This window comes from Zootoca vivipara, chromosome 7 (genome assembly GCF_965207765.1).
Source record: "Zootoca vivipara chromosome 7, rZooViv2.hap1.1, whole genome shotgun sequence".
Taxonomy (NCBI): Eukaryota; Metazoa; Chordata; class Lepidosauria; order Squamata; family Lacertidae; genus Zootoca; species Zootoca vivipara.
The window spans coordinates 47,708,315-47,733,390 of record NC_142590.1 but is presented as its reverse complement, the minus strand read 5'-3'; the positions used below and the strand labels follow the sequence as shown (position 1 = coordinate 47,733,390).

Genomic DNA, 25,076 nt, shown 5'->3' with positions numbered 1-25,076 from the left:
ACGCGAGAGCTGCCGGCGCGTAGAGATGGAGCCAGGCGGCGGCGGAGGTCCGGGCTTGCTGATTGTCAACAACAAGCAACGGGGCTCGGGGCTCGGGCTGGCGGCGCCGGTGACGCCGGGGGTGAAGGGCCGAGAGCCTAACCGCAACCAGCGCAAGGACTCGGAGGTCAGGCGGGGCGGCGAGGGGCTCCGGGCGGGGGGAAGGACGTGTCCTCGCCCACTCGCCGCTTCCTACCGAAGTCTCAAGGAGCCGGGAGGGAGGGAGAGGCTTCCGCTGGCTGACTCGGGCTTCCCTCACCTGTCGGGCCTTGCATGTCACCAGCGGTTTAAAAATAGAAATGAAATAGAGGGGGGTGGGTCGGGATGTCCCTGCGCTGACAGTGGACGTGCAATGTTTAGTCTCCACCCGAGCCTTGGCTTCCCTTTCCTCCTTTACTCACGCGAAGCCCTTTCCCAAATAAAGGCTCTTTACCATCCCCATCACGAAGAGGAGCCTGCCATGGTCACAAGGGAGCTGCTTCCTCCTCGTGCAAAAAGTGCAACTTTTGGAAAACCCTTGCATTTTTAAAAGGTGTTTGCAGCGCAGACGTAAGCTGCCCTGTGCCCAGTCACGTGGCTCTTACGCTCGGGAAAGGGTTGCCTGTAGGGTTGCAGCCCGGAAGATTATAAATCGGCAGTCCTATCTGTACACATTTACTTGGGAGTCAAGTTCCGTGGGTTTTTAAAAACTGAACAGATATTGTCCAGGTTGCACTGCAGTCCGCGAAACAGGAGTTCCAGGCAAGCCTTAAAAGTGCGAAGTTGCCGAGCAATGTGGCAAAACAGGTTTAAGGGAGAGGAACACTGCCTTAGTCATTTGCAAGTTACCATAGTAACAGTGAAGCTGCGTGGGGAAAGTCGAGAGTCCTTTCGTGCTGAGCCTAACACCCTTAGGGGATTCTGCCTGGAAAAAAAGTTTTATTTTAAACTGTCCTCTTCTTCACCCAGGGCTATTCGGAATCTCCAGATTTTGAGTTTGAATATGCAGACACAGACAAGTGGGCTGCTGAGCTGTCAGGTAAAATATGACCTGCTTTACTCTAATATTGTGCTTTGTTTTGAAACAGTTTCATTTTATTATAATGGATGTTGCTACAAAATAAAAATCAAGCCTATTTGAAAACTCAATGGATTTCTTTGAGTTGCTGCTTCCTATATTCATTGTTAGTTGTTTTCAGGTTTTATCTTGTGATTTATCTGTGTGAGGAAAGTTGTTTTGAGTGGAAGTGATATCCACATAAAAGCTCTCAGTTTATATTTTCCGACCCACCCTGGATAATTTTTTAATGAAGAGCAAGTTAGAAATGTTCTAAATAAAAAAATAATTCTGCTATAAATAAATAGTGTGTCTTCGATTTTGCTTTAAATATATATGTGTGTACTTTTGAATATTCAGTCAGTATTATGTGTTCCTATTTTACTTCAATAGGAGAGATGTGCAGACATTGCCCAGATTCAGCTACAGTATCATGTTCCGCTTGTAAAAACCCAGTGCAAGGACATTAGCTAGAGCAGTGGGGGTTTCCCACCTCCCCTGTGAGCCCCCTGCACCTTCCCAAATTCACACAGAAAGGTATCCAGTAATAGGAGATATCCAGTAACAGTGTAGGGAGAGAAGAGAGGAAAGATGGTTCCAGCAGGCAAGCAGAAATTCTTGCACTGATTGAACTATTTCCTTAGCACTATGCAGAATCCTACCCATTATGCTTAACCATTGCTTGTTTCTGTAACTACAGTTAAGTGTTGCTTGCACCTGAATACCTACATCATGGTTAAGGGTTGTCTGCAAACTACTTATGTTAAGTCATGGGTCTGAAGTAGGTTTGTAAACCATGTTTTGTATTAACCATGGTACATCTACATCAAGCATTCTAGTTCTCCCTGCATCTCCAGGATCTTCCCTTGCAAAGTTATGAGCACGCCTCATTGGTGTGGCTCCCACCCTACAGGGGCAGGGCTTAGCTTAATAATGCTCACCCATGGCAGCAATTTTCAAATAATGCCATCTTCTATAACACTCTGTGTTATGAACATGCTTCCACTTGTTATGACAAATAGTTGTCTCCAGTCATGTTGCTTTAAACTAGGCATCTCCAAACTTTGGCCCTCCAGATGTTTTGGACTACAATTCCCATCTTCCCCGACCACTGGTCCTGTTAGCTAGGGATCATGGGACTTGTAGGCCAAAACATCTGGAGGGCCGCAGTTTGGGGATGCCTGCTTTAAACCATGCTCAGTTATTGTATAACATATAACTTGGTAACTGTAAGATTTTGTGTATTTATTATCTCATGACAGAACTGTACAGTTACACTGAAGGTCCGGAATTCCAGCTCAACAGAAAATGCTTTGAGGAAGATTTTAGACTGCATGGTAAGAGTGATGTATTGTCTTTTTGCTGTCTTGTAGAGTTGGTTTGTGTGTGCTCTAGAAGTTGGTCTTACATTTTGAGCACACAAAGATCTTTCTCTTTGTGATAGAAATAAAATTCCAAAGATTGATTGCTAAATCAAGTATGTTCTTGCATCTTTCTATGAAACTGCTTTTATTTTAATCTATTATTATTATTATTATTATTATTATTATTATTATTATTACTACTATTATTATTATTATTAATTTGTATACATCCCTTCATCCAAAGATCACAGGGTGGTTCACAACATAAAAATACAAAATGTGAGCACAAAATACATAATAAAGAACCACAAGACAAACCAATAACCCCCCCCCCAAAAAAAACCAACAACACATTTAAAAGGCTATAGAAATGTTTCAACAGCCATAGCCCTGGTTATAGAGAAACCTTTTCATCTGGTGCCTAATGATATGTAACGAAGGCTTTCAGGCAAACCTCTCCATGGAGAGCATTCCACAAATGGGGAGCCACTGCAGAAAAGGTTCATTCTCATGTTTCCATTCTCGACCTCTCATGGAGGAGGCAAACAAAGAAGGGCCTCAGGTGATGTTTGCAGGGTCTGGTATTGTGGTCCTGAGCTATTTAATAGTTTGTCTTTTAAGCAAATTTAAGCAAAAATTGAGTTTTTGGAAGCAATGGAAGCTTTTTAAGGTAAATGAGAAGATCCAGTCTCATAGCATAGGATCTTTATTTATGAATTTTCTGAATGTTCTAATGTGCTTACTATAGCTTTTAACTCATAAGAATTGTAAGGGCTTTGGGGTTCTTACGAATTCAGCCTGACCTCCCAGACTCTTCTAAAGCAAAGTTGCCCTGTGACTTGTGAGGCTAAAGCTCCTGTATCTTTGAGGGACTGTTTTTTAGTTTCAGAAAGCAGCCTTATATCAAACTGCTTGACTTTACAGTGCTGGATAAAAAATGGACAGAGTTGGACACCGATCAGCATCGCACCCATGCCATGAGGCTTCTTGATGGCCTTGAAGTCACGGCTCGGGAGAAAAGACTGAGGGTAGCCCGAGCCATCCTCTATGTTGCACAAGGTATACCTTTATTACTGCCAGAGGAAATTCTGAGTTATGAAATGTTTACTAGTTGCTGTGTAAGTCTTCATGGAATATTTGTTAACATGGTACTTGAGTGAAACCAAGCCTGTTTTTTAAGAAAGAAAGAAAGAACAGAGATGAAGGAAATTTGTTGGTTACTACCTTTATTACATAAATGACTGAGAGCAATATCCTACTAAATGGATCCACTAGAGCAGAGATTTCCACTTGTGCAATGAAACCTCCTCCCTCTCCGCCAAGTATGTGTGCCAAATCTGTTCCAGAGAGTTGAGGAGAAACCCAGGACAGATTTAGGAGGTATGCGAGGAGAGGGTGGAGAACTTCCGTTGTACAAGCGGAAATTCTTGCACTAGCAGATCTAGTTGGATCCAATCCTTACTCAGTTTCATAGTAAACCAAGATGGTTGTCCATCTTTGCTCATAGTATGCCTGAACATCAGAGCTGACAGAGGCAGCAGTTTGTAGTTGACTATCATATGTGTAGATATAATTAATATGAGTAGTTGTTGTTGTTATTATTATTATCAAAGTTATATCCCACCCTTCCACTCAAAGGAGCCCAGGGCAGCAAGCACACAAATAATGAAACAGTTTAAACGTCTAAAAGCAACTCCAATTGAAGTACAACCTGTAAAAGGCTTGTTGAAAGAAGAAGGTGCCAAAAAGACAACAGTGGTAGTCCCTTTATAATATTTAGCAGGAGGAAATTCCAAAGAGTGGGTGCCATGTCACAAAATACCTGATTCCTATATTTTGCAGAATGGACTGACACCCCCCCCTGCTCAGTTAGTATTTGCATGAGGCCCTCACCTACAGAGCACAGTTATTTGTTGGGTAAATAAGGGGTGAGACGATCTTTCAGGTATCCTGGTCCCAAGCTGTATAGGGCTTAATGCACCAAAACCAACACCCTGAACGTAGCCCAGTAACTAACTGGCAGCCAATGCAGTTCTTTCAGCAGCAACTTAGCATGATGGCAATAGTCTGCTGCAGTGAGCAGTTGAGCCATCTCATTTTGCACTACCTGCAGCTTCAGGACCAACTTCAAGGGTAGCCCTACATAGAAAACATTGCAATAATTCAGCCTGCAGATTACCAGCGCATGGGTGACAGTGGCCCACTCCCAAAATGGCTATAGCTGTCGTATCAGGCACTCCTGACCACTAAGAGCGCTTGGGCCTCTACTGACAACTATGGATCTGGGAGCACTCCTGGACTATGAGCCTGCTCTTTAAGTGGGAGCACAACCCTATCCAAAGTAGGGAGTTGGCCAGTTATTGGGAACCAGCCCCCCCCAAAAAAAACACTTCCATCTTGCCAGGATTCAAAGTCAGTTTGTTGGCCCTCATCCAGCCCACCACCAAGTCCAGGCAGTGGTCCAGAGCTTGCATGGTCTCCATGTTAGTACAGAGGCATGATACTGCATTAGTGACATATTTCCATTGCACCAAATAATCAGGCAACAGAGGTTGTTCGGTGGGATTATCCCTTGAGTTGTTGGTGTGATCAAGTGCCATCAAGTCCCACTGGAAGCCATGTTTTATTTTATAATTGTGTAACACTCTTGTTCTCTGTCCTGCAGCAGGTTCCAGATGCTGCAGGAAGCTGACATTCTAGCCGGTTGTTTTCATAGTCCTGTATTATAATTTTTGTGTTATTATAATTTTGTGAATTCTCTGCCTTTAGGCATAAGAATCAGGAAAAACATACCAGTTATGAAGAACAATAACATGCTTTATCTGTAAAATGGAGAGCAAATTGGTATGATTTTTGTTTTTGTGGCTGCAGGCACATTTGATGAGTGCAGCTCTGAAGCTGAAGTTCAGTCCTGGATGCGATACAACATTTTCCTTCTGCTTGAAGTTGGCACATTCAATGCTTTGGTGGAACTTTTGAACATGGAAATTGAGTGAGTTCCATGTTACTGCAGAGTTGGGCCTCTGAGAGGAATGTAGGCTGTTTAGATAGCCTGGTTATGATCTGCCCCACCAGGGTATATATTTTTACAGCTTGTGAATGAACAGATGCCAGATTCATTCTGGTATCCATCCAATTTTTATCTGATTCCATAGAAAGCCCTAGAGTTTAGGACTGGAGTATTAAGGCAGTAGGGTAACACTGCAAGTTCTTTTCACCTACCTTTCCAGTATCTGATTAAGAAATGCTATCTTTCTGGTAATGGAAATAAAACAAGTAATCTAGAATAATTTTATTTTTAATTATTCATTTATAATAATTGTATTAATATTATTAATGATACTATATTATTATACTTTGTAGTGCCAAACAAGAATCACTTACTTTTGAGGGTGGATTTGTGCTTGCAGCTAAAAACTAAACACGGACCAATAGAAAGATTAGTATATACTGGGCTCAGATGAATGCCTCTCCAGCCCACTGCTTTGATCTCAGTAGGATCAAACATGTTCCTACTAAGTTATCTTTAAAAAATGAACACCAAGTTGTTATAGAATGTCTAGTAATTTGGTTCTATGGAGCAGATGCTTCTCTCGTAGTTGAATTCAATCCAGTTTGTAAGATCTCATAGCAACTGTTTTGGGCAGCTGCTGTTGGATATGTGAAGGAATTAGAGCATGTGCAGAGTGGTGCCTAGCTGCGGAGAAAGACCACAGGATATGCAAACTGTACGCTGCTGTTTTAATGTTATAATCTTAATGTGACTTGTGTAAAAAAAAAGCCTTTGAGCCCAGATTGTAGGCAGCAAGAGCTAAGTTGCTGTTGCTTCTTTTCTCTCAGCAACAGTGCTGCCTGCAGCAGTGCTGTGAGGAAGCCTGCCATCTCCCTGGCTGACAGCACCGATCTGAGGTAAGGAATATTGGCATATAAGCCACAGGTGTGGTGAGATTTCCCTGTAAGGGCTCATGAGTTTAAAAGAATGCTTTCCTTTCCTTCCCTCCACAGCCTTTCCTCTATTTGCATATTCTCTTGTGTTTTTTTGAATCATGGCATTCAGAGGTGGAAGGGACCTTTTACACCATATAGTCCAACCTCTGCTCATTGCAGAAATCTGCAACTACAGCATAGCCTTCCAGCAGGGATGGTAATATTTTTTTCAGCCTGAGGGTCACATGCCAATAGCGGACAGAGCAGAGGAAAAAGTGGGCAGAGCAACTAATGTGAATTTGTATACCTTCGTATACTAGGCAGTTTCTTCACACACATCCCATCTGTCTGCCATCCAGGCAAGCAAGAAGCATGATCAGAGTTCAAGGGACATATTCCAGCTAGGCAAAACACTCAAGGAGAGGCCAGATGAGGGGTATGGGTAAGGAAGAGACTTGAGTACCTGACAGAGAGGCCTGAGAAACTGCATGTGGCCTCAGGTCTGAGGTTGCCCATCCCTGCTTTCAGTATCTACTTGAATACTTCTCTGACATTTGTGCAAGAATCAGATTTATAGCTTTGATGCAGCATACTGTTGTGCCTTAAGCTGTCTGCATTGATTTAATGGACTTGGGTTTTTTTTTAAAAAAGATAGGTAACCAAACCCAATGCAGCTTTGAATGGCGTATGTTAGGAAGAAACACTCAGTACTAGCTAACACTGTGTGCTAGTGGCTGTGCACAGTACAATCCCCGCATCTGTAGTGAATCCTCTATAGCTGGAAAATGGCGAGATCTTCCAGGAGATACTTGTGGTTTATGTAAAGATACACCCACTAGGATGAGTGCATTTTTCCTTGAGAAATACAGGTTGCTAAGCAACAGTCACCTTGGCAATATAGACTGGGAGCAGGAGGAAAATGCTGGCTTTTTTCAGTAAAACTTGTCATCTTCTTGTTGTGCCAAGCATATAATGTTGCTACTTCTGATGAAGCCAGGGGGATATCACTTGTTGCACAGTTTGCTAGTCTAGCCCCTCTCTCCTACCTGCAGTTTTGAATAAGCTGAGCCATATTGTCAGAGTTTGCCTTTCTAACCTGTTTGGTCTTTGCAATCCATTTTGCAGGGTGCTGCTGAATATTATGTACCTTATCATAGAGACTGTCCGTCAGGAATGTGAAGGAGACAAGCCTGAGTGGAAGACCATTAGACAGACCTTTAGAGCAGAACTAGGTAAGGATTCTGTTGCTGCCCATTTACAGTGGTACCTCGGGTTAAGAACTTTATTCGTTCCGGAGGTCCATTCTTAACCTGAAACTGTTCTTAACCTGAGGTACCACTTTAGCTAATGGGGGCCTCCCGCTGCCACTGCGCAATTTCTGTTCTCATCCTGAAGCAAAGTTCTTAACCCGGGGTACTATTTCTGGGTTAGCGGAGTCTGTAACCTGAAGCATCTGTAACCCGAGATACCACTGTACATGTGATGTGTTTGATAAGGCTGTTTTATAAGTCTCTTGATTTGAAAGTAAGTATCAGTAAGCCAGGAAGGTCAATTACTTTGTTGCAAGAAAAGCTGCCCAGCCAGGTATGGAAAGGTATCTTTTTTTCATTTGAGCTAAATGGGCAGGATGTTTAGAATTAAACTGAAGCAGGGACAGTGTATACATAGACCAGAAGAAATACAATGGTTATGGACAATATAATGGCTGTTATATTGGACCTACTAGTGAATTGATGGCAGAAGATGGGGTTGGAATATATACAGCTAGAACTGAGGCATCTGCACGTAACACAGCCATCGCCAATATATTGCCTTTCAGGGGCACCTCTGTATAACAATGAACCATTTTCCGTGATGCTCTTTGGAATGGTGACCAAATTCTGCAGTGGCCATGCCCCACACTTCCCTATGAAGAAGGTGTTGCTGTTGCTCTGGAAGACTGTCCTGGTAAGAGATTGCTGCCTACAAATTTAACAAATTGCTTCTTTTGCTGTAACTAAAAACTCTGTCCCCTTGGGATATAACCAGGTTACACAAGGTGACGTGGTGCTGCTGTTTTAATTTCTTGACTGAGATCAGTTCAGAGACAAGCATGCTTAGCGTTTAAGCTGTAGGATGTGCATAGGTCCGGAATCCTTTTTATTATTAAAAGCTCTATTGTAGCTAACCAATGCAGGTGAAACTCGGAAAATTAGAATATCGTCAAAAAGTGCATTTATTTCAGTAATGCAATTTAAAAGGTGAAACCAATATATGAGATAGATGCATGACATGCAAAGCAAGATATGTCAAGCATTTATTTGTTGTAATTGTAATTATTTGTCGTTAGGCGGGTCAATTATAAATGGAGTGTAATTAATAAAATGTAATAGCGATGTTTATTTTTGTTTATGTATTATTTTAACTATTTGTTTTATTATTGTGGAATTTCAAAAAGAAAGCATTTATAAAAATAAAAATAAAAATAAAAAAATAGTAAGTTGCATTACCGAAATAAATGCACCTGTAAATGTAAGCTACTACAAGGACGTCTGGGTGTTGTATGATAATATCCTAGGTTGAGTTCGTCACCACCATTGAGAGATCTTGTGGTAACAGCAGTGGGGTTTTGGGGGTGGGGATATTATACCACAGGCACAGGACCAGTCCCTTTTCATGCACCGTGCAGTGCACCTACAAGCTATGAACAGTGCTGGGTTGAAGCAGGATCTTAGATAGCGACTTGAAAAAAAATCCCTTACTGCTCTCCTCCATCACTGTTGACAAAGCAGACACACAGGAGAGCTGCTCTGTAATTTGTTGGGCTTATTCAACTCCTTTCATATATGTCCTACTAATGCCATTTGGCACATCCCTGTAGTAGTGTTGCTGGTTTCTTATGCTGGCTGCTGGCTGAGTCTGGGTATCCTCAGGGCTTTTTGGTTGCTTGAAAATAGCAGATGGCATCATGGATCCAAGCCTGAGCAAATCAAGCTGCCATTGACACATTGGAAGGAAAATCATTATTAACGTGAAACGAGGATTCTGGGTTACTTTGTTTGAACTAACAAATGTATAGATATTTTGAAACTTGGAAGAAAGAGATGATGAATATTTTCTTGCTAGCTAAAGTATCTTAGGAAGAGGTTCAGTTTACATGAGAATCCTATGACTGACAAAGAAGCACACTTGCTGGCCTAAATTTGAAAACCAGGCAGTCCATAATTTTATTTAATTATGAAATGTTTATCCCACCACACCAAATTGTTTAAATTTTCCATATTTAAATAAACGATTTCTGGATATTGACTAGTAAAGTATCTCAGGTTGGTTAATAAATGGACTTGCAGGGAACTAATGCACAATCTTTTTAAAAAGAGCACAGAAATAAAAGAAGTATTTGGTGTCATAATAAAACTCGTGCTGTATAAATTTGGCTTGCTTTTTCTTTTTCTTTTTGAACTGCTGAAATGTATAGTTTTAAGACGGTGGTGCTACAACTAGGATACTATAATATAATCCATTTGTGGATCATGACATATTTTTCAGCTGTTTAAGACTAAATGATCATGAAATCAATAAAGTGCAATGTTATTGCCAGTTTTCAAAGGAACTGCTTCTGTGATCAGTACAATGTGGTCCAGCTGCTACTCAGCTAAACACACCTATTTCAGATAAACCTACCTGGCTTTTCCAGAGTTCTTTGTATTCCTCTGGCTGTTTGGCATCTGCCGAGTAAAGAGCATAATAGTACAGATACCACATACAGGTATCATATGCTACTGTTTAACCTAAGGTGGTCTTTCCCTGTCAGTGAGTAGATGAGAATTGCCCAGAAGTCTCATGTAAGCCCTCTGAACTTCTTGAAGAGAGAGAAGGATATGTTAAATACAGTGGTACCTTGGTTTTCGAATGCAATCCGTTCCAGATGACTGTTCGAGTTCTGAAACGTTCAAAAACCGAAAACTCAATAGCCAAGAGCTAGGCCTCAGGATCCTGCACTCAGCAGAAGCTGCATGGCATGTTTGATTTCTGGGGCATGTTTGAAAACCGAAATGTTTGTCAATGGAGATGTTCAAAAACCGAGATACCACTGTATGTGTGTCTGCTAGGAATGTGGAGCTCTCAGCTTCATGAGTCTTTAATGTTTCATATGAGCACAAAGACTGGTTTAAAATTCCATGTTCTTTGGTCTCTGCTATGCCTTCCCATATACACAAATGGTTCTTTGAAGATTGATGGACATTCCTATAACTGCAGCAAATCCTCCATTTCTCCGTATTAGTTTACCATTAACAAACTGGTTTTTGAAGGGTTTATGAGTGACCAAAAAGATAATGGAAGTGAATGACCTGCAATTATCCTCTTGCCGTAGTGCACCCTTGGAGGATTTGAGGAACTCCAGGATATGAAAGCAGAGAAAAGGGAGATGTTGGGGCTCCCCCCACTTCCTGAGGATAGCATAAAAGTGATTCGCAACATGAGGGCTGCCTCCCCTCCGGCATCTGCTTCTGATTTGATTGAGCAGCAGCAAAAACGGGGTCGCCGAGAGCACAAGGTAAGTCAGGGTACAGTCTGGGTGGGAAGTACCCAGGAAGACACTGAACTTAAGGGGAAGGCAGTCTATAACATCATTTGCTGTGTGTGTCTTCTTCCAGGCTCTTATTAAACAGGATAACTTAGATGCCTTCAATGAGCGAGATCCCTACAAAGCTGATGACTCCCGGGAAGAAGAGGAGGAGAATGATGATGACAATAGTCTTGAGGGAGAGACATTCCCTCTTGAAAGAGATGAAGTGATGCCCCCTCCTATCCAGCACCCACCGACTGACCGACTGACTTGTCCAAAAGGTTTGCCTTGGGCACCCAAAGTCAGGTGAGCACCTATACAGGATTGTTTTATTTAAAGAGAATCCCAGAACTGGAAGGCTCTCATCTTCAGCCTCAAACCTCAACTACTTGGTTAGTGTGCCTAATAGATTTCTGAATGTGATAACTATAATGAAATACGTGCTCTGGCTTCTCTCATTGACATTGTGATGATGTTTGGGAGCCATTCTTATTTTTGTGTGTGTCTAGCATATAAAGGAACTTCATCTCTCCAGGGCTTTGTGGTGAATGAAATATGCAATAATCTTGAGGAGCCCTCAAGTTCTGTCTGAATTTTGTTCTCTTCTTTTTTTTTCTTCAGAGAAAAAGACATTGAGATGTTTCTTGAATCAAGTCGGAGCAAATTCATTGGCTACACCTTGGGAAGGTGAGTTAATGGAGCCCCAATTTTTTTGCCTCTTGTGCTTAGCTTGTTTGTAGGGGATCTCTTCTTACTATGCTGTAGGGGATCTCTTCTTACTAGGAGTCTTGGTAGACCACAAACTTGCCATGAGTCAACAGTGTGATGCAGCAGCTAAAAAAGCCAATGCGATTCTGGGCTGCATCAATAGGAGTATAGGAGTATAGGGAAGTAATAGTACCACTGTACTCTGGTCAGACCTCACCTGGAATACTGTGTTCAGTTCTGGGCACCACAGTTCAAGAAAGATACTGACAAGCTGGAATGTGTCCAGAGGAGGGCAACCAAAATGGCGAAAGGCCTGGAAACAATGCCTTATGAGGAACGGCTTAGGGAGCTGGGTATGTTTAGCCTGGAGAAGAGAAGGTTAAGGGGTGATATGATAGCCATGTTCAAATATATAAAAGGATGTCATATAGAAGAGGGTGAAAAGTTGTTTTCTGCTGCTCCAGAGAAGCGGACACGAAGCAATGGATTCAAGCTACAAGAAAGAAGATTCCATCTAAACATTAGGAAGAACTTCCTGACAGTAAGAGCTGTTCAACAGTGGAAGTGTGGTGGAGTCTCCTTCTTTGGAGGTCTTTAAGCAGAGGCTTGACAGCCCTCTGTCAGGAATGCTTTGATTGTGTTTCCTGCTTGGCAGGGGGTTGGACTGGGTGGCCCTTGTGGTCTCTTCCAACTCTATGATTCTATGCAGTTAATGTGTTGGGTAACTGGCAGCATAGACTTTTTCCTGAATAAAGTAAAGACATCAAGCTGTTCAAGCTTCGTCATATTTTTAAGCATTCACATAATCGTTTCTCATCCTGTGTTATGCCACTACTGCAATACTGTTCAGACACTGAGTTTCTGCTGCCCATCTTGTCAGCTCTTGAAATCTCAGGACCGTGCATGCAATCATACATGCATCTCAAAACTATAATTGCAGCTGTAATATTTTATGGTATTGTGCTGTAATTTGAGTAACCAAAAGGACTAAAATACTTAAACAACAAAAAATAGGTGTGCCTGTATACACAAACACACATGCAATATTGCTATGGACAGATGAAGAATAGGACCAGGAAAAGACTTAGTACACCTACCATGTGTAGAGTTGCTAAATAAACTAGCATATCAAGTGGTAACAGACATTTTCCAGGCTTTTGGCTGGTACAACTAAAAGCTTAATAGGAATGGTGAAAACTTGCTACACTAAGTCACAAAACCATATTGCAGAGGGTACATATGAACCAGAGATTGAATCCAGATAACCAAACTTTATTGGTGCTTCATTTTAATAGGAAAAAAATCTTGTGATTAGATACATCCAATTAGATCCTCCTATTTATTTCAGGTTCTGTTCCTGGTGCATAACTAATTACACAAACTGAACATTCTTAAAAATCTAGCATGCTTTTATATTTTAAAGTTGAGAGGAAGGTTCCTATGGTTTCCAAGCATTCCTGTTTTTTAGGTTGCTAGGTAACCTGAGAGAATCATATCTGAACCTACTAATGAACAATTTTTATTGACTCAATAGGAGCAGGAAGGTCTTGCACAAATGAAAGAGATTTTTTCTTAGACAATTTACCAGGACATGCCTAGCAGGTATTGTAAGCTGCCCTGTGATCCTTGGATGAAGGGTGGTATAGAAATTTAATAAATAAATAAAAATAAAAAGGTGCTGTTTGAAAGCATTGCAGAGAGAAGAGTGAAATCCCTTAATCAGATTGACTAGCTTCCTGTTCACAATTTTACCAAAATAGCTCATTTGTATCACTTACGATATTTACTCGCTGACTGGTTTTGCTTTCACCCCCTCCAGTGACACTAACACAGTTGTGGGATTGCCTAGACCAATTCATGAGAGCATCAAAACTCTGAAGCTGGTGAGTACTCACTGTGTGGACTTCTTAATTTGCATGTGTAGAAGACATCTCATCTAACTGGTTACTGCTTGCCCAGTATCCTAAGCAGGAAAACTGCTTGAATTTACAGTGCTGCCAAGATGATGAGGTTAACTTTCTTTGCCCGGTCTCTTTATAGCACAAATATACATCTATTGCTGAGATTCAAGTACAAATGGAAGAAGAGTATCTGCGTTCTCCCATGTCAGGGGTAAGTATCATAGGCCAAATGTTTAAAAGGGGGAAAGACTTGTGGTTTAAAAAGCATCTGCATGAAGAAGTGCAAGGAGAAAAGTGTGAATCTCTCATTTGGAACTAGCATTTGGCTGTTCTTTGCTATCTGCATATGCTGTGAGTTGGTTAAAGAGTTTATCTCTCCTGATTCCTAACCTGCAAGTCAGATTATTGGCTGTGATCCAGAGTTCCCATGAGCAGAACTCTGCCCATGAGACACTCTCATTGGAAAGAGAGACTCAAGATCCAACCCTTATGTGGTATGATGCTGTGCAGCCTGCCTCTGGAAGGAGTTCTTTCTTAAGGAAAGTTTTGCTGAGGTTCTGGATGAATGCTCATAATATTCAGACTAACTTAGCATAACTTGAGGTTGCAGTGAATGATGCTATTATCTCCTTGTGTTAATAAAGGGGGAAGAGGAGGTTGAACAAGTTCCTGCCGAAATCTTGTACCAGGGTCTACTTCCTAGCCTGCCACAGTACATGGTGAGTTATCGTTTCCTCCTAATGTTCATTCCCAAGGCTTCAGCACACCCTTTTCTCATGTCATAAACTCTAGCCTCTCTACCATTTTCAAGATGGGAGAAATAGCTAGACTTGGTTTGCATTTCACTGCTGGGCTTATGCAAACTCCCATTCTGATATATCGCTTTTTGCTTACCAGTATGTGACAAGCTATATCCTTCGATACTTCATGTTAATCTCTTCCCGGTATCTGTGTTTTTGAGTTTCCTTCTCCTCTTTCCTGTACTTTGGCACTTCTAAAAGCCTTCTCTGCTTCACTCAACTTTCACCTACAGATTGCCTTGCTGAAGATTCTGCTGGCTGCGGCACCCACCTCCAAGGCCAAGACCGATTCCATTAACATCCTAGCAGATGTCTTGCCAGAGGAGATGCCGTGAGTCTCATTCTTAGGGGGAAAGCATATGGTGAATGAAGGGCAAAGACAATGAATGGATGTTTACTTGACATTTAGTGGTTGGGCGTTGAGTGGGCAGGCTGACATTTATTTGTATATTTAGACATTCCTTTCCTACTGTTCTTTATAAAAAGAAAAATTCAAATGCTTTTCATACGGTGGAACATTTGATTGTCTTGAATCTTGCAAAATGATGTGTGCACTCTAGAATTAAGAGATCTGGTAGCAGAGAAAATAAGTGTTTGGACTGGACCCTAGAAAGCTGTTTGAAAATGGGTCTCCTTATAAATAGCAGGCCTCTTAAGTATGGAGGGGGAATGTTAAGTCAACAATCTCGTGAGAAGCTTCAAGGCAGCTTAAGTAGTGATGCTTGTGCTTCAATAGAAGATTATTATTTTTCCTGAATTTGAATGTGTCATTAATACATGCACAGTACTTCATGTCTGGAGCAACAAAGATTTCATAAGAGTGATAACTAGGTTCAAGGCAGTACTTTTTTCTTTTAAACTTTTGTTCTGCACAGTACACCCTGAAGTGCTTATGTTGGCAAATGGAGCCACACACAGCTTGTTGAATTCTTCATTTTATTGACATATTAAACAGAGTCAGGAAGGGCTTGGAGAAAAGTATTGAGGAGTTGCCCATCTCTTCCTTGATCACCCCTATATTAACTAAAATAAAAGTACCTTCTTCACTGGCCTATAGAAGATAGAGACCAGAAAGTGCTACTTAAAGGAGAATTGCACTAAAGTATAAATAGTAGCACTAAGCATAGGCAGATCTGCCCTACCACAGTCACCATCACAGGCCATAGAAGCTAATACTGCTGCTTTGCCTTCCAGAACAACTGTGTTGCAGAGTATGAAACTAGGCGTTGATGTGAATAGGCACAAAGAAATAATTGTAAAGGCCATTTCCGCTGTTCTGCTTCTACTGCTTAAGCATTTTAAGCTAAACCATGTCTATCAGGTAAGTATGAAATGGCATGAGCAATCAGCATTGGAACTGAAAGAGAGATTGAAGTGAATCTGGAATTTGCTTGGCTAACCATTCTTATCACATCTGTTTCCTGCTTCAGTTCGAATACATGGCCCAGCACCTAGTGTTTGCCAACTGCATCCCCCTTATACTGAAATTCTTCAACCAAAACATCATGTCATATATCACTGCCAAGAACAGGTAGGTGGGAATATCTCTAGCACACCTGTATCCCAAAATGCTATGACAGGAAATGGGACACACTATCTTTGCAGTGGGGCACCTGGATGGTATCCAGATGGGATATCTAAGAATGATGAGCCATCCTCCACAATTTTAACTTGCACAAAGGAAGATGTTTTATCCCACTGATAAAAAAAAAAACCTGCTGAGAAATCATTCACCTCTACTTGTCTGTTAAATGGATAGCTTTAAAATGTGCTTGTTTGAAAATACATTGAGTGACGTTCATGTAAATCCCCTGGCCATGAGTTTTACTGGACTCAACAGACACCATTGCTCTAGTGGGCTGAAACATTACTAAGCAGCCTGTTGATCTGCTTATTTTTCTTGGCAGGAGGTAAGTACAGTGGTGCCTCGCTTTACGAATGCCTCACACAACGAAAAACTCGCTAGACGAAAGAGTTTTGTGTTGCGCGAGGCATTCGTAAGACGAGGCTGCTTCGTCTTACGAAGCGCGGCCATAGAAAGCGGCAAAGGAAGATCAGCTGTCAGCGCGGGAAGCTGACAGCTAATCTTCCTTTGCCAGGGGGGGACGGTACCGAAACGCGGCGGTGCGGCGGCTGCCCCTGCCTGTCTTCCCCTTGGCTCGGGGAAGACAGGCGGGGGCAAGCAGCGCCCGCTGCGATTCGGCTCCGTCCCCCGCCGCCTCTCGCCTGCCTCCCCTGACACGGAACGCAACTTCGGAGACCTCCGAAGTTGCGTTCCGTGTCGGGGGAGGCAGGCGAGAGGCGGCGGGAGAAGATCTTCCCCCGCCGCCGCCTCTCGCCCCGCACCCCCGGCACGGAGCGCAACTTCGGAGGTCTCCGAAGTTGCGTTCCGTGTCGGGGGAGGCAGGCGAGAGGCGGCGGCGGGAGAAGGTCTTCCCCCGCCTCTTGCCCCGCACCCCCGGCACGGAGCGCAACTTTGGAGACCTCTGAAGTTGCGCTCTGTGTTGGGGGAGGCAGGTAAGGCGGTGGCTGGGAGAAGAGAGCTTCTCCCCCCACCGCCTTGCACACAGCCGACATCGGACGGGGCTTCGGAGAAGGTCCGTTGCATGCCGCTGCCAGTCCCCCAGAGCCTATAGGAACACATTGATTAAGTTTCAGTGCATTCCTCTGGGAAACTGGGACTCGCTAGATGAAAAATTCGTTACACGAATTGACCCGTGGAACGAATTAATTTCGTCTAGCGAGGCACCACTGTATCTGGGTTAGGTAGATATGGAAAAGGATGTGCATGCACTAAGCCTTTTGGTTGTTGTCAGCTGAATAGCAGCAGGTGGAGATGATGTCACAATCATTTTTCTCATATGTTTGAACCTGGCAGGGGTAACCATTTTGGACATGGTATATTTGACTAGATGGGTCATCCATTCTGATCGGTTTGGGGTGTTTTATGTTTTTTAGCATCTCTGTTTTGGATTACCCATATTGTGTGGTGCATGAGCTGCCTGAGCTGACTGCAGAGAGTCTGGTGAGCTAAACTACCTGGACAGAAACATATATTGATTGCCAAGGGATGGAGATGGCTTTGTCAATAAGGGGCAATTTCTCACTTTCCTTACTTGGTAATATTTCCTTTGTTTTGCTTTTTCTTCCTATAGGAAGCTGGAGACAACAATCAGTTTTGCTGGCGAAACCTGTTTTCCTGCATTAATCTACTTAGGATACTGAACAAATTAACAAAGTGGAAGCACTCAAGGACTATGGTGAGTAGAAGGGCCTCCTCTTCATAGTGCTGTTAAGGCTTTATTGAACATGTACCATCATTTTGGCCTTAAGCAAATGGATGATGACCAAGGCACGGATGAAGTCTTAGGAAACTGAGAGTGTTCCTTTGTTTTCTCAGATGTTGGTGGTATTCAAGTCTGCACCCATTCTGAAACGAGCCCTCAAAGTGAAGCAAGCCATGATGCAGCTTTACGTTTTGAAGCTTCTCAAAGTTCAGACCAAGTATTTGGGGCGACAGTGGAGGAAGAGCAACATGAAGACCATGTCAGCAATCTACCAAAAAGTGCGGCACCGGCTCAATGATGACTGGGCTTATGGCAATGGTATGTCCTGGATCTGCCTCTCCTCTTTCCAACCACCCCAAGTCTTTCATAAGCCTTTAACTGCTATGCCAAGTCAGTTCCCTTAAATCACCCACCTGCCTTCCTGTTAACAGATCCCATCAGTAATTGCTAGGAGCGCATGGTGATGGCTTCACTTATCCTAAACAGAGCAAGCTGAGGAATGTGCTTCCCCCCTCTAAATTGATGTTGCTTGATGGACAGTGTGGTACAGTAACTATAGTGTTGAACTTGGACTCAGAAATCTGTGTTCAGATCCTTGCTATGAACCATACAGTGTAGTCTTGGACAAGTCACTGGGTCTCGGACTTAAACCTATTTTCTACAGTGGAACCTCGGTTTTCGGAAGCCGAACGATTTGGAACACAAACACAGAAAACCTGGAAGTGATTGATTCTGTTTTCATACACGCCTCAGAAGTTGAACGGCTTCTGCTGCATGTTTTTCCATTTTTTTCAATGGATTTTGCCAACCGTCCATTGATATTCGGTTTCTGAATGTTTTGGAAGTCAAAGAGTCTTCTGAAATGGATTACGTTCAAAAACCGAGGTTCTGTTGTACTAGAGTGATCATAAGGGACAAGATGGAGTCACTCCATACTTCTTCATAGAAGGTTGGAATACAAATGTGAGATATTATTTATGTCTATGTCTGCTGGGAAGTCCCTGTGCATCTCATCCCTAGAAGTTATGTTTCATAAAGATCTGCCAAATGGGATCACATAATGCTGGACTGCCTGTATGACATTGTATGGCATTTTCATGGGGGGGGGGGTATGACTGGAGCCCTTCTGCTCCTTTAACTGATTGCTTGCTTCATTGCTTTTTCAGATCTGGATGCACGTCCTTGGGATTTCCAAGCTGAGGAGTGTGCTCTGCGTGCCAGCATAGAGCGTTTCAACTCTCGCCGTTATGACCGGGCACATAGCAATCCTGATTTTCTACCTGTGGATAACTGTTTGCAGAGTGTTCTGGGCCAGCGCGTAGAACTGCCTGAAGATTTCCAAATGAATTATGACTTGTGGCTGGAAAGGGAAGTTTTTTCTAGACCCATCTGTTGGGAAGAATTGCTCCAATGACGTTTGACAAGAGGGAATCGGAGCTAGTACGTGTGCCCAAGGACAAGGCAGCTTCTCTTCGGTCAACCAGGCAGAGAGAGAAGAGATAAAACTGGTTTTTCATATGGCTTGTAATCTGCAGTTCTTTCCTTCTCCTCCAGGTGGCGGCATGGATTTATACTGCGCTCAAGGTCCTAGCGAATATGGCTTTCCTACATCTTTTGGGCTGCTTCAGTTACTGATTGGTTTAGAAGGTGCTAAATGGATTCAGAGTAGTTCACTTTGAGAATCAGATCAATTGAAAAACGCTGAGCAAAATATCAGTGTCAGCATTGATTGTTATTCATGTGCTCCTTGTTGGGCTTCTGTCCATTGTCATTGGCCAGCTGTTCTGTTCCAAAAGTAGTATGGCAGCTTTTTTTCCTGCTATGCTCCCACTCTTAGCCCAAAAGGACAGAACCCTTTCTCTGTTAGCTTCTAGGATGGAAAACAGTATCATGGTGGTGTGGATGGAAGGAGAAAAGATAGGTGGTGCATACAGTTGTTCATACTAATAGGAAAGGGAGATATCTGGAGTCCCATCTAGTGCATGTATAGTTGAGAGGATCGGGAGCAGGGAATAGGGTGTGTTCATAGCAGCTGCTTCCACTCTCATCTGGTGGATTACAAATGGCTTGGCCCTTCACAGGGAAGGCAATTTAACTGGATCAGGGATGTTACCTTCTTTTGTTCCTGTAGTGGCACCAAACATCTAAACAACTGCTGATCATGTCCCAGTATAATTGAATATTAATAACTATTTCTTTCCATTGAGCAATCTTCTGTTTTGAAGGCTTCACCAGGGAAAGAGAAACTCTTGACATTTTTCTGTTTCCATCAATGTGCCATTCTTTCCTCCTTCGTTTGCTTGAAAGCCTCGATTTTTGAATAGCTTTGCTGCACAGATGTGCATGCCAATGTAGTTTGCTTAATTTGACCCCTTGCCAGGGCACCTTGTTTGTGCCTGCCCTTCTTGGTTAAATGTCGCATAATCCTAGTCTCCTCAGTCTGGATGTTGGTGACCCAGGCAAGTAACTCATCCTACCTTGATGCTCCATCCCACTCTAGTTCTCATAAACAGAAGGCGAAGTGGCAAGCCTGTGTCTGGGCTTTCCCACTGCAAGTCACACCCACAGCCACCTGAAATAGTACTGTCAGTCCAGACAAAGGTTTGCCACTTCAAATGATGTTTTGTAAGAACCTAGTCTCTGGGTTCCTACAAACCAGGACTGTGAATGTGGTAGAAGTAAGGGCATTTACTTTAAGTAGGTAAGTGGACCTGACAATAAAGTAGGTGCTTTCGCTTCCCTAGGAGATGGTATCTGCTCTGAGAAAACTCACAACCAAATCTAAGTTTAGCCTGTTGTGTTTATAAACATTCAGGAACAGGCAAGTACAGTAGGTCATCACCAGGTGCAATACGGTAGAATGCATTTTCCTATTTGTTTGTTTGTGCTTTGTAGTCTGGTTATATGCTCAGGCTACAATTCTAACATTACTTATTTGGAAGAGAGCCCCATTGAACGGGCCACCTAAGTAAATATGGGGTGCCATTAAAATGCTACTGTTGGAGGGGTTGAGACTGCTCCAGCACTCCACATTGAGCCTCGATTACTTGTACCCAAACACTCCCGCTGTTTAACTTTCATCACTGAGGTTACAAGAGTGTCTGTCAGGCAGACAGCAGCAGGGACCAAGGCACACAGTGTCAGTTTAGAATAAGAATCAAGTTTTAGCAAAGCCAATTCATTTATTTTGAGCAAATGTCATCAGGCAGGCATTTGCTCACAAATTGTAATGTAGCTACAGATGCGGCTCCAAGCTTCTTCAAGGTGTAACATACTGAGACCGTAGGGCTCTCCCCACCCCATCTCTGCATTGTTAACAGTGTGATGGTGACATGATCATGCAACAGAAGCACATGGTCGCATAAAAGAATGAACAAGCATTAAAAGCAACAAAATGCCTATCAACTTACAGTGGCTACTTTTGTGTATGAATCCTGAGATCTGTACGTATCTCCTGGAAAGAAAGCCAGACAATTTCTGCTCATTGGAAATTAGGGACTTCAATGGGTGAGTACAGCATCTTTCTGGCTTTGCCCTGCTACCCACAGACTTCATAGAGCTTGGTGGCAAAATGAGCACCTGGGTGGATGTCACCTCTTGAAAGATGCAGCAGATAAATAACTCTTCTTCCCTGGGTTCAGTCAACCTGGCTCTTGGCTTACACCTCAGCTAGCTCAATTCCTCCATAAAGGGAGATAGAACTGGAGATGGGGGCTGATTAGCCTTCCTGGGTTGAATTGGGAGTATTTGGCGGAGGCCTGGTTGCATGGTGGTTCCTTGATATGAACTTGCTCAGCTTATCTGTAAAATTTCTGATACCGGCAAACATCTGGCCTTTTTTCCTTCTGGAGCGCTACAGTATTGGATTTTGTTTTTAAATTACAGTGAAAATGAAATCCAGCTATTATGGATAAATTATTTACTCTGTGAGCACTTGCTGGTCTGTGACACAGCTGATAGGAACAGTTGCATGGTTGGTACAGACTGCAAACTTGAAAGCTTCCTTCCTCTTCCACGAGTGCATTGATGGAAAGGAAGGATGCTTGCACTTTCCTTGGTCCTTTCAAGCAATCTGGGTTATGTACTACAGAAATGAACCAGGAATGCAGGCAGTTAAGATCCCTTGCTGTAGTAGATTTGTTGACTACTTAAAGTTTTAATAGAAGACTCTAACCAGGTAGAAGAGAGCTTTCCAAACTTTTTATGTTGGTGACACACTTTTTAGACAGCTATCCCTTCGCGATGCGGTAAATTCATTTTGCATCATTTCGCAACACAGTAATTGTTTTCCTATCAAGCTGGAGGTTAAACTTAACCTCTTTTCAGTCTCGGGAGCAGCGTGGGGATCGTTCACGTGACACACCAACACACTGCAGCCAACACACCAATGTGTCGCAACACAGTTTGGAAAGCTCTGTGGTAGAGTAAGGAATTGCAAACTGTATCCAGCTAACATTTCTACTTACCCCCTGCACATGCCCTGAGGGGGTTGCAGAAACCCTTAGAACATATTTAAGGGGCACACAAGGGGAGGAGAGGGGAGATCTAATTGTGCCAAGTGGAAATCCTTGTGCTAGAGGGTTATGTTACACAGGGTTACTTTAAATATCCCAATTTTTATTATTTACTCCTACTTATTCCTAAAAAAACCCACCTCAGGGCATCTCACAATAGAAATAATTTATAATGGCAATGAACAGTTTAATGCCTTTTCTGTGTGATCTCTAATCTTTCTGAAATGTGTCCAGCAGAATTGCTCTAATAGCGTACAAAGTGAAATTCTTGCTAAGCTGCTCAGACTATGGTTTTCCTTGCTGAAAAACGAGAAGAGTCTCATAGCAGTGTAATTTGATAAGAAGAAACAGTTCCCCTTTCTAGAAATGAGACAGCGAGTTTATTCTATTTATTATGAAGATTTATATTCTACCTTTTTACAAAATACCTAAGGTAACATACTATCAAGATAAAAATATGTACACTATAATACAAGAGAATGGGCAGTAAAATGGTAAGTGCAATTCAATGCAAGCAAATGGAAAGTGATACCTATTGGAGCAAAAAACAACAACACCTTATGTCACATAGAACAGTATAAAACTGTGAATAGTTCCATTCGCCTCACCTCAAAAAGGATATTGTAAAGCTGGATAAGGCTTAGAAAGGGGTAACCTAAATGATCCTGGGGCTGGAGCAACTCCATAGTAGGAGTATGTAACATTTGAGGCTTTTTAGTTTCAGAAAAAGACAAGGAGCAACATTTTAGAGGTGTGAAAGTTTGTGCATGGGATGAAGAAAGTGGATAGCTAAGTTTTACTCTTATATAATACTAAAACCTGGAGTCATTCAGTGAAGCTCAATGTTGGAAAATTCAGAACAGGCAAAGGAAAGAACTTCTTAGAGTCCATAATGAAAACATGCAGAAGATGTAGTAATGACTTGGATGACTTCATAAGAAGATTAGGCAGACTCGTGGACCATAAGGCTATCAGTGTCTACTAACCACAATGGCTTTGTTCTTCCTCCACTGTTGGAGGCAGTATGTCTCTGAATACCAGATGCTGGGAATCACAAGTAGGGAGAGTGCTCTTTGACTCCTGTCCTGCTTGTGGGCTTCCCATAGGTATTTAGTTGGTCTCTATGAGAACACGATAATGGAATGAAGAGCTTTTGGCCTGATCGAGCAGGGCTCTCCATATGTTCTTAATATCATATGGATCCTGCCCCTCAGCTGCTTTGTTTTCTACAAAGGCAAAGGCCCAGAGATTGTGTATTGATGACTGGAATGCAAAAGCAGTTTTTGAGAGATGAATTGATTCATCTAATAGTACTTGGAGTGCAGACAAGGCACACTCAGGCTGCTCCTTTGGCCCAGAAGCAACTCATCAGCATTTTAGTGCACATTTATCCCGATGTAGTGTTTTGTGTGCAACATCCCCCAATATACACATTTTTGTATGCTCATTTCACTAACATAGTGCGTTTCTATGCACATTTTCCCCTAATGTTTAAATATTTTGGTACACATCATTTCGCTGCATTGCAAAATGCAGAGAAGTGTGAATTTCAAAGAATATTGATTTCAGTCCGTGCTGTATCAGGAAGTGCAAATTAGGGAGTAATCAAAGTGCAATCTGAAATTGAAATTATCCCTCATCCAAACTCCCCCCCTTTGTTCAACAGCCAAAGTTCACAGTGACCGCCCCATAGAATTGTGACATCAGAGGAAAATCAGCCAATCACTGCCTTCCTCTTTGTCCCTTCCCATTCCCTCATTCAGGCAGGGCTTGATTTACTAGCCCCTCGAGCAAGGCAATGCTGCTCACAGTGAAGAGGCTGCTTGGGCAGCAGTGCCGCCTTCAGGTATCTGGCGAGGAGAGGATCTCTCTAGTGAAAAGCCTGGTGTGTGAAGAGCTCGATGTCCCCGAGAACCAGCAGACCCTGTTGTTCCAGGGGAAAGTGCTGGAGGGGGAGCACAAATTATCAGACTATCTCATTGGCCCAGAGTCCATCCTCTATCTGGTCATTAAAAAACCTGAGCAAGCTTATCCCGAGAAGCCCTCAAAGCCGACCGCTGCCCAGCCCCACTCAGTGTGGTATCGACTCTCGCAAGTCCTGGAGAAACATTTCAGAACTTCTGACGCAGTGAGGGTTCTCGAGAGGGTGCTGAACGACTACTACAAAGGCCTTGGCTTGCTGAGCCTGGAAAACATTGAAGAGTTAGCAGGGGACCTCCTAAGTCCTGAGGAAGGTGAAGGTGAACCAGTGGCTACAGGTGAGCTCCCCCAGCAAGAGGGGCACCCCACAGCCCCAGTGTCTGAATCCAGGAAGGATAAAGCAACTCAGACTGAGCCACAAGAAATGCTAGGAGGAAGGTGGTGCTGGAAGAACTCTGAGTAGACTTATTTAGAGAGGTCTAAGTGAAAATTAAAATAATGATGGTGTATGGAACATGGAGCTGTGTCTTTATGTACCAAGGAGGAGGAGGTTTAGTAAATGAAGACCATTTTTAAAAGGAATAGAGCTTCAGTTGGTATTGAAATGTGCTGTGCCAGATTTTTCACAGGCAAACAGTTTTGGCATGAAAGGGAGTCCTTGGAGAAGGCGAAATGTTCACTGAACAGTCCCTGAATGCGGTTACCCCTACTGACTGCTGCTTTGGTGCCACCCCCACCCCCCGGGCATCTCATTTCTGGCTGTGTGATCCCAGCTAACTGGCTGTCTTGTTCCTAGTGTGGTGATGTCATGGCATCACATGGCAAATCAAAGGTGGTGATGTCCAATATTCCTAAGGCCAAATGAAGCCCTAATTTACACTCACTCTTGAATGAAGGAAGCCTGCCTTGCCTCAATGCTCCCTGTGTTATCATACTGCACTGGCCATTTAATTGTCTGACAGCACAGCAAGGCAGGACGCATCAGCACCATTGTCTTGGCAATATGGTTGATATATTCTGTCTTCTCCCAT

At 42.9% G+C, this 25,076-nt stretch overlaps 2 protein-coding genes across 3 annotated transcripts; both read left to right on the top strand.

Moving 5' to 3' along the window:
• Positions 1-4: 4 nt before the first annotated feature.
• On the top strand, positions 5-21,020 carry STRIP1 (striatin interacting protein 1). Of its 2 annotated transcripts, none has more exons than XM_035122899.3 (21): positions 5-166; positions 988-1,057; positions 2,338-2,412; positions 3,364-3,498; positions 5,311-5,431; positions 6,286-6,348; positions 7,492-7,598; positions 8,186-8,313; positions 10,721-10,903; positions 11,004-11,221; positions 11,537-11,602; positions 13,443-13,506; positions 13,664-13,735; positions 14,169-14,243; positions 14,558-14,655; positions 15,519-15,645; positions 15,755-15,855; positions 17,283-17,349; positions 17,480-17,584; positions 17,725-17,929; positions 18,778-21,020. In XM_035122899.3, exons 1-21 carry the CDS (start codon positions 26-28, stop codon positions 19,023-19,025), a joined length of 2,469 nt encoding a protein of 822 aa, XP_034978790.2. In that variant the 5' UTR covers positions 5-25; the 3' UTR covers positions 19,026-21,020. The 2 variants fall into 2 exon arrangements, with proteins under 2 accessions (XP_034978790.2, XP_034978789.2); XM_035122898.3 differs by having other exon boundaries at positions 6,280-6,348.
• Positions 21,021-23,778: 2,758 nt separating this feature from the next.
• Positions 23,779-24,624, top strand: UBL4B (ubiquitin like 4B). Its single transcript, XM_088674117.1, has one exon. The coding sequence runs from the start codon at positions 23,924-23,926 to the stop codon at positions 24,506-24,508; it is 585 nt and encodes a 194-aa protein (XP_088530243.1). The 5' UTR covers positions 23,779-23,923; the 3' UTR covers positions 24,509-24,624.
• The last annotated feature ends 452 nt before the right edge of the window (positions 24,625-25,076 follow it).

What these genes read in the sequence shown, in the direction of transcription:
- STRIP1 (XM_035122898.3), top strand. Translation starts at nt 26, where the DNA reads ATGGAGCCAGGCGGCGGCGGAGGTCCGGGCTTGCTGATTGTCAACAAC. An exon ending in CCTTGGGCACCCAAAGTCAG is followed by an intron (nt 11,222 to 11,536) that starts GTGAGCACCTAT and finishes TTTTTTCTTCAG; the next exon opens with AGAAAAAGACATTGAGATGT. An exon ending in GTCTTGCCAGAGGAGATGCC is followed by an intron (nt 14,656 to 15,518) that starts GTGAGTCTCATT and finishes TTTGCCTTCCAG; the next exon opens with AACAACTGTGTTGCAGAGTA.
- UBL4B (XM_088674117.1), top strand. Translation starts at nt 23,924, where the DNA reads ATGCTGCTCACAGTGAAGAGGCTGCTTGGGCAGCAGTGCCGCCTTCAG.